The sequence below is a fragment of the Strix uralensis genome, chromosome 1 (assembly GCF_047716275.1).
Source record: "Strix uralensis isolate ZFMK-TIS-50842 chromosome 1, bStrUra1, whole genome shotgun sequence".
Taxonomy (NCBI): Eukaryota; Metazoa; Chordata; class Aves; order Strigiformes; family Strigidae; genus Strix; species Strix uralensis.
The window spans coordinates 151832175-151847406 of NC_133972.1; the positions used below are offsets into that span (position 1 = coordinate 151832175).

The following is a 15232-nucleotide window of genomic DNA, read 5'->3' on the forward strand; positions in this document are numbered from 1 at the left end:
AAGCCAGAGGAGGCTGCAGACTTGCTGGCAAAGTGACCAGTCAGTAAAGTGCAGGTCAACCAGTTTCCCGGACACAAAGGCAATGACACACATATATGTAACAAAAAATCCTAATTCTTTCACACTGCCATCAATGGCTGATAACAGGCTGGCTACAGCCAGGTTGCCACTGGCTATGGCCTCATCGCTGGTGGAAGCTGGTGGAATTTTAACTACGTTATTGTCATATCAGGGTATCCAACTCCTAATCTGCCCAGCTCCATTGTCATTGCCACCAAACTCTGCTCACTGGAGACAACAGCTGCTGCTGGTGGTGGTGCAATTCTCTGCATTAATAGGCAATCTCAGAGCAGATGCACTTCAAAGCACCCTCCTTGGGCTCAAAAGGTTCTCCCCATTATAGTGTGATTGGTTGTTTACACTGAGGTAATTGGTGTGTGTGTATAATTGGTCTTGTTTACCCTGAAGATTTTCAGATATCCTTCGTCTCCCCTCCCCCTCCCTGCCCTGATGGAAGCTCTGGAACCCAAAGGGAACATCACAGATCAAGGGGAAATCCCCCCTCCCTGCCCCCCATCTTGCAAGGCTGGGTTTGGAAGGCCAAAGCATCAAATTTAACCCCAGGCATCTACTGTCTAAAGCTAACAGAGTTTGAGCACTAGCCAGCTGTGAAGTCACTTCCAAAGCAAAGAAGGGAGATCCAATGCAAAGGACAACTTGAATGACTGACATTCTTCACAACGCTGTTTATAAAAACCAGACACAACACCTTCTACACGCACAGCTTTTGAAGAAAATATGATTATTTCACCTGTGACTTATAAAATACCTTCTTGATCAGACAGCTGCACTCATCCATACACTTCTATGCATTCAGAAGCTTCACTGGGTCTACAGTGATGCTGATGCTGTGGATTGTCTTGCACTTGCAGAAATTCACCACCACTCCAGCCACTGGAGGAGGCTGAAAGGTTCAAGAAAGAGATGCCACATCTCTCTAATGCCCAGAGATGTCATGTACACCAGCCATGTATTAGACTCCAGAACTGGGCTGTGCAAATGCTGTAATTAATTCCCCATGCTTACACCTGGAAGGCTTTCATTCAGCTGAACAGAAAAGACTGCTTTGCATGCACTTTCACAATCCCTTTAACTCAAAGCTAAAACCAGGCTGCTGCCAAAAGAGGTGGGCCTGCCCTACAACTACCATCCCCTTCCTTTTCTTGGCTCCAGCACTCCCACAGTTTGGGAATGGAGTTTTAGGGGGTCAGACCAGCCTACTTACATGCCTGAAAACTAACCCTATTAAAAAAACCAACGCAAACCAGTTCTCAGGAAGATGAAAGAGCAAGGCTGCTGCTGTGACACAAGAGGGCAGAAATGCATGCCCTAGGGTAAGAAAGAGAAAGTCCCTTTGGGCAGCCACATGCTCTTCTAGTGGGCTAAGCCAACCAGTGGTGACTAATGCATTTTATCTGTTAGGAATCTCAACAAAATATGCTTTATTCAACTTCACTGTGAGAAGGAGAGTTGAAGCATGCAGTTATTCCCCCTCGCCTTACAAACAAGATCCCAGGAGGGCCAGGGTGACAGGACCTTCTGACATCATCTTGTGTCCTCCTTTTTACTCAAGTTGCTGCCTGCTCATCGCTGTGATCTTGGGGATACCACTGGAATCCTCACTACAGGATTACTTCCTGCTCTGCTGGGGTATCAAGCTCAGTGTCCCACCATCTGCACTTCATACATATGTAAGACTGAGAAAGATTTTATCAAGAGTTATAAAACCCTGGTGAGAATAGACTCCACTCTGTCCTTGAAACCAACTATGATACCGCATCATCAGTTGTCCTGTGTAGATACTACCGCCAGCTTAGAGTTATCAGTGCAACATTTAAAATTCAACCTATGCTGCACATAGGCTGAACCAATTAGCTCTGATAAAGTGAGATAAAGACATTTGGGTTTAAAATCCTGCATTTCAAATGCAGTTTGTCTATTTTGTGAGTTCAATTCACCCTGAATTGTTTTCCCCCTGTAAACTCTACCTGCACCTTTTCTAGCGATTTAAAGAAAAAAAGGGGGCAAGGCTAGACTGAGAAAGGCATCTTGCACTCTCAGGCACTACCTGGGAGCCCATAGGAGGGCTGAGGGGTTCTGCTAAGCAGCAGGTTTAACGAGTAGTTAGGCATGATGATGTTTCAGGGGCTAACAATCCACAAGACACTCAACACTCCAGCATGAGTTTGTCAAAACACATAATCCCTGCCTGTGCAGTTCAAAAATAAACGTATTCTAAACTGGGGAACTCACTGGTTTCACTGGGAATGCAAGAGTACTTTCCAGGAGCCAGGCTGGAGCATTCAGCAAACTACCTGTCTGCATCTGGCACCAGCCTGAGATTTGGGCAAGGGGTAATAAGTTCCTGGCTCTGCAGAGATTCCCCACATAACCTTTGGCAAGTCTGTTGCTCATAAACCTCACGTATAAAATGGAGAGGTGCTGCACCTACATCTCCACGTCTGCACCGCACACCTCACTGAAAGTTTCACAGGTCAGAAACTGTCTCTGGTTGTTGGTGCCTGGGCTGTGAGAGCTTGAGCAACTTCTCTGTGATACCAAATGTCTTTGCCTTGGGGCTAGGAGGCTGCCGGGTGTCAGTTTAGCCTCCCTCTCACGCAAGCTTCCGAACCTTTGCATGTGCCCTCCTGTACCTAGTTCACTCTGGAATGACACAGCCCAAGTATTTGATTTTGCCTCTCTCCCCAAGCACCTTAATCGTGATTATGTAGAGGAGTGGTTTATACCCCTGATGGTAAAGCAGGATTTGGCTTCGCCAGAGAAGTCCTAGTACTCCGAGCAAAGTTTATGGTGAAATAAAGAGCAACATACACATCTCGCCCCCACCCTTCCCTGCAGGGCTATTGCTCATGTGTGGGAGCTAGAGAAAAAAGCAGTAAAGAAATGTAAATGTAAATCTGCCTGCTTTGCCCCTCACACCCAAACACTCCATATAAACAAACAGCCATCTCCAGGTCCTGTTTTCAAGTCAGAGACAAGCAAATACTCAGCATCTCTGTCCTGGAGCCACAAAAAAACTACACTGCAGAATATTTTTACCTTGCTTCTTCCTGAAGCAAAGATTTCCACTTACTTGGGAAAAAGGAAAAGAAACAAAAATGTAAGGGAAAAGCACAGATGTTGTAAATATGTTTATTCTGAGAGATTTGCTTTCTGTACTGAAACAAAGGAAGCAAAATCTGCAGTGCAACTCCTATTTACATAAGTGTCTAGGGCATGACATGGTAAGAAGTTTCTGCATCCTGAATGAATTGAGAAAACATGGCACGTTTTGTCTGATAGTTCTCTTAAACATGGGAATCAGAGAAACAAAGGTCAGGTTATAAAGCAGAGCATGCCACAGCCATGGAACACAGCTGAAGGAGTTAGAATTATATAGTAATTCCAATCTGCATTGAAAAATCAATGAAAAGAATCAATATGGGATTAGGCAGTATAATAATACACACAGGTAACAGAGATACTGCAAGAGAAAAATGAGGTGTAAAGGAACTTGGAACCAGCATGTTGAAATGACGCACTGAGAGCCCGATTCCACGGCCTGGCTATCCCACAACACAGGGATGGAAGGAGATAGAGCAGTTATCACATCTCCCTGGGTGTCAGGGAAGTCCTTCCAGCAGCAGGGGAATAGCAAAATCTACTTTCGCAGCAGTCTGAGTAGAGATAAAGCAGGCTTGTAGGTGCATGCAGGGCATGTGCGTTGTATAAACACAGTATCGCTGAGATGGTGAACCTGATAGGACAGGCTGACGAAGCGGCTGCAGGGGATCTAGAACTGGGGTCTTCCCCAAGCCACGGACTAAATGATCTTGAAGCTCTTGAGCACTGAAGAACCAAACCCAGGCAATAAGAAAGGTCAAAGATTATGTCAGCAAGCTGTGATTCTACATTGCCCCAAAAGCCTGATGGAGTAATATTATATACTGCCTCTATGTTTATGAACGAAAGCAGTTGGAGGCTTTCTTCTGAAATACTCCTCTATTTCAAAAGAGAATAGCAGCAAATAGAAAGTGACACCGCTACATCTGTCTGTAAAGGTACTAAAAGCAGAGTTGACAAAGCTTAAACAGAAACACAGAGACACATGGTCTAGTGACCTTTCCATAGAACAAGGCACTGCAGAGATCTCCTGGCTCCAACACTGGTTCCTTTTGTGCCACCAGACAATCCTCTTTATCCTCTGCCCTTCAAATAAAATAACATTTGCCTGCTCCTGAGGGCAGCCACAAGGATAAATGAGCAGCAGCCCAGGGGCTATCAACCCCACCTCTTATTCAGCAGATTCTGAAAGCAGCTTTTTCCATTTGCTGTGATTTCTTCAGTAGCTTGCTATTTGATTATACTATTGACCCATTTTGAGGGAAAACCACATTGATTTTAAGCCATCAGGATGATAAGTCCACAGCTTTGTTTCCCAGCTCCTGCTGCTCCAATTGGAAAGTATTTCTGTGGATTTTCTGGGCTGCATTTACTCTAGTTCCTGAGTGTGGGAAAAGTAAACAAGCAATTATTTATAGGCCATCCTTCACCTTCTGCATGCTGGAACACTTACACCTATTTTAGGACAGACTGTTAGAGCAAAGAGAGACACGTTCATCATTGGTTTTGGAATGGTTATTATTGTAGTGCAGTATTTTAGACCTGTGGAGCTTCTCTTATGTTTTTAAACTCTTCAACATGCTTATAACCAATGCAAAGACATTTGAAGGTCCCAGGTTTCCCACATGTTGATCACATCCCTATTTCAGATTTCTTTAAAATGATGCTCTTGTAAGTTATAATGGTTCAAGAGCTGACTGATGAGAGCTGGGAGCAGCAGTCTCAGTGGCAAACACAGACTTGGCCATTCCCATTCTCCAGCGAGAGCCCTTCAGTCAGGTCTCCATGCAACTTTGAGAAGGCCGGCCCAGCTCCCCCAGGCACCCACTGCAGTAGCAAGAACAACCGTGGGCTCATTTTTTACAGCTGAGGGAATTCTGTGTTATCGAGGAAAAAAAGGAGGCGGAAAAAAGAAAAAGATTTAATTTTGAGAAAAAGTTTGGTTTAATCTACTACTGGCAATTAAAAAAATGTCCTAGTAATTAAAGAAAAAAAAGGATATATAGGTACTAGGACAATTTTCTTCTTACATTCCCCAGGAACTGTTCACAACGTAAACAAACTAACAGCATTTTACCTTCATCCCAAAACAGTTCAAATTAGGATTACTCAAAATGTGTCTATGAATTTGCAGTTTTATTCTACGATGGTGCAAAGATCCCACTGATTAACGCGGGAAGCTGGACAAAGCTTCAGGAAGATGCACTCAACATTTTGCTCACAGGTCAAGTTATTTAGGTTCTCTAGCTCTGCCCCATAAGGACATCACCCAATTTTAATGTCAGATTAATTAACGTATTTCCAGAGTCCTGGACCCCACATCACATTAAATTGTCTTTCACATATGCCTTCCTATTCATTGTCACACTACAGTTTTACACTAAAAGCAAAATTACTGTCATTAGGTGACCTAACTGTATTTTCCCAATGTTTCAAAATGCTTGAGTGAATCACTAAAAACCGCTATCAGGTAGATCAAAGCATCTGCAGAAAAGCTATCGTTCCATATTAAATTCTATTGAATTGGTTCCAAAACTGTGAGTAATCTTTATGAAATGGATTGGTACATTAATGTCTGCTAATCAAGTATGAACCTAATATTCCAATCTATTGTCAGACTTTGCCGCCTCCTTAGCTGTCTCAATGTCTCAATCCTGAAAGGATTTCCATGCTGTGAGCTATTTTCATCACTAAAAATTACTTCTCCTGTTTTAAGCTGAAACAACATTGTGTGTGCACACTGCCTAAGTTCAGAGTCGCAGATATACAAGATAGTCATGTTACAACTTTGACATCTTTCAGAATCATGAATTCTACACTCATAATGAGCAAAACAAAAATAAATAAAGGTCCTCCTTTTTTTTCTGCTCTGATGAATCTAAAAGAAATGCAAATCAGCATTTCAAATAGTAAGTGCCACGCTAGGCTTCACACCTTACCCTGTGGCCAGTAAACGCTTGATATTCCAGGGTCCTCCACGCTGCTGAACTGCTGCTCTCATACATGAAGTGGAGGCACCCAAGAGCTCGAGGTTGCTAAAGGGCTCCCAGCAGACCTGTTTGGGGAGCACAAATTACAATTCCAGGCAGCATGACAGAAATCCACAGGTACTTGCCATTAATCACAAAATCTTCTATTCTGATAAGACTTTTATAGTTTCACTGTGAAGCATTAGAAGTAAACAGTTATCAGGATCTTGGTTACTTAGAATTACTTTCTTAAAGTTAACAGCGCAGAGTAATTCATTCTTAGAGCATAAGAATGATCTATTTGGGGTATAGGAGGGTTGCACTGAAATCTTTTAAGCCTATTTTGATGTACATGACGGCTTCATTGAAGTCAGTTGAGGATCAAGGTCTGCACAAATTCCAGTAGAGTTTCATACAGAAGACAACTACAAAAGAAAGGCTATGGGGAGGATTAACAGTAAATGTTACATATCACAAAATTAGTAGGTAGGTGGTTGTCTTTGAACTTACTGTGAGAGAGTACATTTTATATCAACAGCCATCAATGACACAGAAACAAATAAAAATACGTGGTAATCGTTGCCTACTGAAAACAGTTGTTTCCAAACATCTGCTCGCTCACTGAACTGCTTTACAACACTGTTTTGACATAAATATCTCTCTAACATCTTTTATCGCATAGACTTCTTTTAATAGTTTTCTGAAAGATATTTTAGGCACTTAGTGCAATTAGTAAGGCTAGTTAAGCCTTATTTATACACTCTATTTCCTTTACCCAGTGCTGGCAAGTCCAAACAACATTGAAGCTAGCTGCTATGGAGCAAATAGTGTAAACATGAGGTAAAGCTTTAGACAGTTGAATTCTACACTGAATCCTTACAATGCCACAAAAACTATCAGATGCTGCGCAAACAAAGAAGCAAGCACAGTATGAAGAAAAGTAGTTTACTATTTTAAATTTTCCCTGTACACTCCAAAGACAAGTCCTAGATTTTCAATAATGTATTGCATGACTATTTCATTTTTACTCTACGCAGCCTTTATTCTACAGGAAGCGACACTGCTCTGGCCAGAAATAACATTAGCTGATTTTTCAATGACTAACAGATTAGTTTATAATAATCTTGTAGATCATGAAGAATGAGCATCAGGCTGGATTAGGTAGGACTTGTTTGACCTGCTCTGCTAGAGCTGGACTCTGACACTTTCAATTTGATTCCGGTCTGCAGTCTGCAGCAAGAGGCTCATCCAGAAAATGATGAGTCCCATGCCTACCCACCTAGTTAAAATAATTTTCAGGATATATTTTTCCATCTAAGCAAGTCCCAACTAAATAACAGCTGTCACCTCCAACAACCTCAGATCAAAAGTTCATTACTGCATTTTCCACTTATATTCCTAACTTTGACCTTGGAACATCACCTAAGATGGGGAGCAGTAATTCAGTCTCCCAACTACCTAATTCTAAGAGAACCTCTCCTGAGAGCAGGCTGCTAAAGGCAGTTTTGTATTTGACCCAGTACTAGAACAACAAACTCCATTTCAGTTTGAGTTACAGTTTGGGTTTGGTCCAGGACCGCAGATGGCATCAAATGCAGTTTTCTTTCTTGTAAAATCACACATCAGCAGCATTTATACCTTGGGGAAGGTGGCATTTTCAAAAGTGCTCATCACTTCAAAAGCCCTCATCTCCTTCTTCCTATACATTTCCTACAGGAAAAAAACAGGGGAAGAGATGACATCCAAATGTTTCTCATAACTGAAAAATTAAAAAAGAGAAAGAGGATACCCGAATTGGCGTTAATCCTATTGATGGTGCTCAAACAGCTAACCTTTTCAGGTCTCAAAGTTTCTTTCAGCATAACAAATATTTGGGAAAGAAACCTTATCATTTCTGCGGTTAACAGAGGGGCTTCACTAACTTAAACTGTTACAGCATTCTACTACTATTTCTCCAAAACAACTCACAGTATCTCACAGTAATGTGCCTGAGAGGCTCAACTTGTTTTAAGATTACATAGTAATTCTGTATTCAAAACAACTGCATTATTTGTAAGAATAAATTACTCTGTTTCTCTTCTCTTTATGAAGCCTTATGGCTTCCTCAAAATGTATTATACAAAGTAATTCATACAAGCTTTGTTATGAATAACAGCCTACAAGTTCAATACCAGTATTTGTTATTCAAAATTCAGCCACATTAGCAACTTCTGATTGGATTTACAGATTGTGTAATAACGTTTCTTTCCTGTGACTGGTGAATGGAGGAAGAGAACTGCTAACTATTATCTTGTGCTCAGTCAAAGCATCCTTCATCTAGCTAAAGTATTTTTCTAATTCTGTTTAGGTAAAGTGACAGAAATCTTCATGGGGCTATGTTTATGACTTAAAACTGATTTATACTGAATTAGCTTAATTTGGTTAGTTACTACGAATACAGATAAGGCCTGAGATGCATAAATAGGTATTTGTGCCTAACTGTGATCCCGTAATACCAAAGACTTTAAAGAGTCAAGCTTGATTTCAACTGCAGGAATAGGTGAAAGATCAGGCCCCAGACTGCAATAATACATGTTTTATATATATATGTATACATATATATTGGTTATACAAATATATATTTCTGTGACTATCCCATCTACTACATTCCCCTGTCAGGTGACGTCAAATGTAGAAAATGGAAAATGCCTTCACCTAAGGCACTACAAAATTGATGGTTCTGGCATCATTCAGCTAATCTTCTTGCAAAGATCACCAGGTAATATAATGGTCTACCCCACATAATGATGGATGCATTCTTTACACAAACAGCACTATTTGTACAGCACAGGTTATCAGCAGTCAAGCTGGATGCCTGGTATAAGAAGATGTCTCCAGCACAGGTGGTAGCAGGAAGAATTAGTGGTGCTGGACCTGTCTCTTGTGGAGGAATGAGGACTGAGAACGGGTGAGAGTAGATGGAAGTTCTCCCTGCTACTCTTCCACTCCCTCTTCTTAAACTGACCCAACACGGGTAGAGGCCCTCTTCCTTCCCTTTCCCATCAAGGGCAAAGCTGCTGCCCACACAGCCTGATCCTGTCCCTTGTGAGCCCACTTAGGTCTCTGGGCACAGTACACAGTGGGGTGTACGGGACATGGATGGCGCAGTCCTCTCTATCCACTTCGCCCCTGCATAACAGAGCCTTCCTCAATAAATTCTCCGTTCCAGCTTTCCCATTTTCTTTCCAGCCTTCCCCTACTGACAAAACAGACCCTTCAACCCCCCCAGCTCGACTGTTAACTCTCAGACCCACGCGGTGGGTGTCATCTCCAGGCGCCACTTCATCCCTCTGCCGTGAGATGCCTTCTGCACCAAGACGTTTGCCAACGTCAAACCCCACCGGTCCCAACCGTGGGTGACATCATCAAAGGGAAAAAAGTAAAAAAATCCCTGAAATCCAACCAAAAAAACTATCTACAAAACTGTTCTGCGAAGGCCGACACCTCCCTGGGCACCATTTAACGACAGCCACGGGCCAGACGCGGCAGCCGGGCAGCGGCCGGGGGGTTTTGGGCACGGTTACTCCTCTCCGCGGCCGGCCCGGCGCACGAAGCAGGCGGCCGGCTCTCCGGGGACCAGCCCCACCGGCCCGCCCGGGTGCTCCGCTCCGTCGCGGCCCGCCACACACCAGGGGCCTCGCCTCAGCCGCCAACAGCCGCCGCGCGAGGCACCAACAGCCCCGCACCGCGCCTCTTGAGAGCGGCCGGCCCGCTCCGTGCGCGGCGGGGGAGGGAGGGGTTGTTAGACGGTCGTTAGCCTCAGCGCCGGCTCCCCCCCCCCACCGTCTCCTTCCCGGCGGCGGCGGCCCCCGCGGCTGCCTCCCGGCGCGGCGCGGGCGCGAGGTGCGTTACCTGGAGCGCGGCGGCGGCCTTACCTGTGCGCGCCTCTTCCAATGGCAGCGCACCTGCCGGCCGCGCCGCCCAATCAGCGGGCGGCTCGTCCCTCTGCCCCGCTCCTTTAGTGAAAGAATCCAGCGCCGCTTGGAAAGTTACCTGTGCGCGCCCGGCCCGGCCGCTCTCCGCGCCGAGCCTCGCCGGCGCCCCGGCCCCGCCGCTCCCTACATGCGAGGGGGAGGGGGCTCTACCTGTCCTACCTCGGCGGCTGGCTGCGGAGCCGGGAGAGGGGGGGAAGGAAAGCAGAATTACCAGTAGCTCTGGTTCTGCCGTCCCGGGCGTTCACACACACACACACACACACACACCTTCACCTGCACAGACCTGAAAGTCCAGTTCCGCCAGGGAGACGGAGGCACCGGGAAAAGGGGAGAGAGTTCATTGGATCAAACATGTCACAAGAGACGGACAAGTAAGTGATCGCAGGCACGCCGCCGCTCCCGCTGCGCGGGGCTGGCCGGCCCGTCTGGCTGGTTGTGTTTCCCCCTCTCCGGTGGCGGACGCGGACCTGTCGGGACGGCGTTTCTCCCTCCGCAAAGCGACGCCGGATCGGGCGGCACAGCAACTCCCGGAGCGCCCGAGGACAAGGCAGCGACTCGCCGCCCCCCACCTCGCTTTACATCTGGCTGTGGGGCTTCGCGATTATTTTTTTTAAATTCCCTTTTTAGTTTAGGGCTTTTTTTTTTTTTTCCCCCTTCACCTCGAGGGTCGCTTTTCGGGAGGGAGCTCACCTCGCCCTGGAAGAGCGGAGCGGCCTCCGCCCACCGAAGGCCCCTGATGAAAAGTGTTTCTTGGCTTTTGTGTTAGCGCAACAAAGGGCTTTTATCCCGGGCCGGACACGGCCGGCCTCCTCCCCTCGGCCGGTGCCGGGCGGGCAGGGCAGGGGGCCCGCGGCGCCCCGGGCCCGTCCCGTGGGCGGCGGGAGGAAGGGCCCCGGCCCTGCCCGGCCCGGGTGCTCCCCAGCCTCGGCCGTCCCAGCTGCTGCGTGTGGCGCCTTCAGCCTCGGCGCCCTGACCTTGTTTTCCCGGCGGGACGCCCCGGCGGGCCCGCGGCTGCCCAGAGACCGGCGCCTCCGCCCCGAGTTAAACAGTAACTTTCCCAGTAGTGGCACCGGAGGAGGAGGAGAAGGTGGAAACCGTCCGCTCCCGCCGGTCCCGGGCCCGCCGCAGCCCTTCTCCCGCCCGCCCGGGCGGGCGCACGGCGACAGGGGCAGCAGGCCGCGGCGGCAGGGCCCGGGCCTGGCGGCAGCGAGGGTGTAGAACTGCCTGCCCCGAAGCGGGCGAGGCCGGGGGAAGAGCGGCGGTGATGTGGGGCAGCCCCCCTTACCTTCTGCGGGCGCCGGGGGACGCCGGCCACGGTGCCGGCCCCCCCCCCGGGACACGCAGCAGCACCGAGACGGAGCCAGCGGTGGGCTGGGCGGGAGAGGGGCCTGTCCCGGGGTGGGGAGAGGCGCCGGGAGCTGTCGTTTGGCGCGCAGGCCGCCGTTCGCTCTCCTCCTGCCACCCCGGCGTGCGTCCCATTCCGTCAACGCTTCGTGCCGACCGGCCCCAAACCAGGAGTTGTTTTTGTTTACCCCTTTCCCCGCCCGCCCCGGTACGCCGTGGGGTAAAGCCGTTGCCTGTCCCGCGATGGCGGCGAGGTGGCTTGGCGTGAGGGCCGGGGCCTGGCTGGGACGTGGCGGCCTGCTGCTGTGCTGTGCAGTGCCGAGGAGCCGCCGTGAGGCAGCCAGGCGGGAAGGCCATTTTACCTGCGCGGGTTATTACTGTTTCTGCGGGAGAGTAACGGGGCAAGGAAGATGGAGGGCGGAAGAGTGCAGAGGCCAAGCCGGAGACGGCAGTTTTGTTTTACTGCTGCTCTGGCGCAGGAAGGAGCGCCCCAGCCACGGGTGTGATCTCGGCTACACTTGGTGCTGCTCGGATTCAAGCCCTTGTTGGGCTCCCCAGGAGCCTTCGTGGCAAAGGAGGTGGAGAGGAGGAGCCTGATGTTGGAGACGTCAGACTGAGAGAGGCTTTGGTGACAGCCTGCCTGTCAAGGAGTGAAAGAAAGAGATTATCCGACAAAAGAAAACAGCAGGGTTGGCTGCCTTGATAGGGAAGAGACGGGGCGGTTCAGAGGAGAAAGATTAAAAAAATTGTAGTCCTGGCCTTTTCAAATATCAGCTAGTGGGATAGTGCGAAGGTAGTTACTGACATGAAATTAAAATGATTGTGGTAGGAGTTGGGAACAAAGTGGAGTTTGGGAGTTCATCTGAGCTGGGATGGGAACTAATGCCTTAAGTGGCCAGATAAGAGCAGTACCTGATTTAAGTGCAAGGAAGGGAATAAGGACAGAGCCCTGAGGGCTGCCGGTGAGGCAGGGAGGAGCAGCTGAAAGAGCAGTCGTTGAGTTGGGAGGGGAACCAGATTAACGGTGAAAGAGCTGACAAGAAGCAGCGATCGAGAGCATCCCAAAGCAACTGGCGATTCCAGAACTGCACGGAGGTGAAAGGGGCCCATAAGTTACTCCCTGGTCGAGCCTAGTTGCCAGTAGTTTCAGCAGAGGGTCAGAAACTAGGCTGCAGCAGATCAAGCACAATTAACGGCAGCGGGAGGGGAATATGGGGTGGAGGAAGAGCAACTTCGTATCACAGTCAGCTTTGAAACAGAAAAAGGGTGCAGTGGAAACCTAACTCGTGTAAGAAACTAGGGCAAAAGTGGTTCCCCTCTGGGTCTAGGATGCTACTAAGCTACAGGACTAGCCTTCCTTCCCAACAGGAACAGTATGGCATAGGTGTCAGCTACTGAGACTGGAGCGTTAATGCCCTTCATTCCCTGCTCTGTGTAGTGCTGCTGCCGTTACCACTGTGAGGAACGTAAGAGCACTGCAGAGCAGGTACCCTCAAGTAACAGCACTTCCCCCGTTGCAGGTATGCCAGTGATCTGTTTCTGGTTAAGGTGTTTAGAAAATTCATAGGTGGTAGGTAAGAGTTTGAAAAGGAGAGAAAGAGTAAAGAAATCCCCTGGGCTCTCTATACATGAGTGTAACATGAGAAGACAAATACATTTGTTTTCAGAAAAGATGACCAGGTGGAATGAGATATTAGATTGGAGGGGGGAGTTTGCATGGGAAGGGGTTTTTTTGTTTGGTGGGGGTTTTTTTGGCTCTAATTATACCCAATTAAAACCTAATCCAGAGAGTACAACATTATTCTCCTCCACATGGCCTTTCTTTTACTTAAAAACAGATCTTCCCTACAGGCAAGACTGGAGAGGGAGGCTCATTATTTCGAGGTTGGCTAATTTGTCAGTGTCATTGGACATGTTTTTGTGGAGTTTGTGCTAGTAAAGTGCTGATGTAGAGGACTAAGCAGCTGAGGGGATATAGAAAGTGTGGAAAAATACATTCCTGTCTCATCCTTCAGTGGGATTTGCTGGGTTTTCTGGAGAGGTGGTATACCATGCTGCACAATGGCTCTGCAGAGCTGCCAGCAGTGTCCCTCTTTGGAAGCAGGAGCTGGTACAGGGGTGCTGTAGCGCTACCTGCACCATCCGCTTTAAGGGAGGAAGATGAACAGTCAGGTGAAAATGCTAAAGAACAAGTCGTTTGATTCTAATGCTGAGGAGCTTGGAAGGGGAGATTATCCTTAAGATAGTGTGCGTATCTCCCTGTCTTTTCCTTTAGTCTTTCTGTCTAAGTCCTGCCTGCTGGCCTCCACAAACTGCTGTCGGTCCAAAAAGATAAGGCATGATTTCACATGCATTTTTCAGAGGTAGTACCGACTTAAGCAGGCTGAGGCCACTTGTTCCTGCCTCCATTCGGCCCTCTCAGCTGTGTCAGTAGAGCTGTTTGTGCAGCTAGAGAACTGGCTCAGGGAAGTGTTGGGTTGAAAGTAGCTTGATCTCCTCTTGGAGGTTACTTTTAACATCCATTTTTTATCAGTCTGAGCTTTTCATGTGCAGAGGGGGTGCAAACAAACGGCAGGTGTTAAAGACAGAACTTCTCAAACTAGAACTTCTGCAGAAGGAAATATGTGTCCCTGCTTCTCTATGAACATTTTGGAGGTCTGTGCAGCTGCTTCTGTTACCATCCAATACCCAGAGCCATCGCAGGGGGACCCTGGGGATTGAATGGAGGCCAGGGGGGCGTTGGGTGGGAAGAGGGGGCATCCCCTTTGCAGGACGTAAAGATGATTCTAGGGTTCACTTCTGCATTTATAGTCTGAAGAGCTGTTCTTACTGTAGTATACAGAAAAAAATTATCACCACAGAACTCCCGATTAATGGCTCTAGTGCATTAGTGAAGCTAATCAGTGATCTCAATACTTGTGACACTTCACAAGGTTTTAGAGATTGCCATTGCTCCTGTGAATGAGGAGCAGCAATTGTACAACTGCTTGGGATCTGCCTGGTAAATGCCACATTTGCATCCCTGCTGCTCCCGCTGGCATGTAGGGTTGTGAGTCCCACGTAGGCTGGGACTGCAGTTGCTCAAAGAGCAGACTTGGTAGCAGGCCCGAGCGTGCTGGTCACTGTGGCTCTCCTGCTAGCCTGTCAGTCTAGCTCCCAACACCCCCAGTATGTGCAAGAGCTACTCGGGACACCAGGTAAACGGGGCTGGGGCATGCTCAGACTGACCACATTAAGGAAGAATTGGGGCAGCCTGGGTCTGCAGCTGAGCATGTGCTTGTGGGTAAATAACCGAGGGGAGAGTGAGACTGGAGGTGGGAATGGGTTCAGACCTGCTCCCGTGTGTCAGTGGAGGCATGTTCACATCCAGCTGGCTACTTGGTAGTGTCTGTGGCGGAAGTTGATCTTTGACTTTTCACAGAATAATTTTGCCCTGGTTTCCTATTTCTTCCTCAATGTGTAGATGCTGCCTTCATAATATTTAACTTAAGCATCTAGTACTATAACAACAAAGGGCATTTATGGTTTACAGTGTAATTCTGTGAACTGTTCTTAATTTTTTCTTTGAGGGACAAACATGTTTCCCATCAGCAGATGTTGAGTGACACTTAGGTCACAGACTACTCAATTTTAATTTTTTTCCCACTACTGAGTGTCTGGGTAGGGCATCCATTGAGATGAATTTTCTAAAGTGGTACTCATCCAGGAATGAATGGAGAAACAGGAATTAGAGTGTTTAGTGCTTTTACTTTTCAAATGTCA

General features: G+C 47.6%; 1 protein-coding gene across 1 annotated transcript in view; it reads left to right on the forward strand.

Moving 5' to 3' along the window:
* The first annotated feature begins 10326 nt into the window (after window positions 1-10326).
* GRHL2 (grainyhead like transcription factor 2) overlaps window positions 10327-15232 on the forward strand; it is a 67408-nt gene continuing 62502 nt past the window's right edge. The window contains exon 1 of the mRNA XM_074885766.1: window positions 10327-10497. Within this exon, the coding sequence (XP_074741867.1) occupies window positions 10478-10497 (20 nt within the window). The 5' untranslated portion in view covers window positions 10327-10477. The remainder of the gene's footprint in view (window positions 10498-15232) is intronic.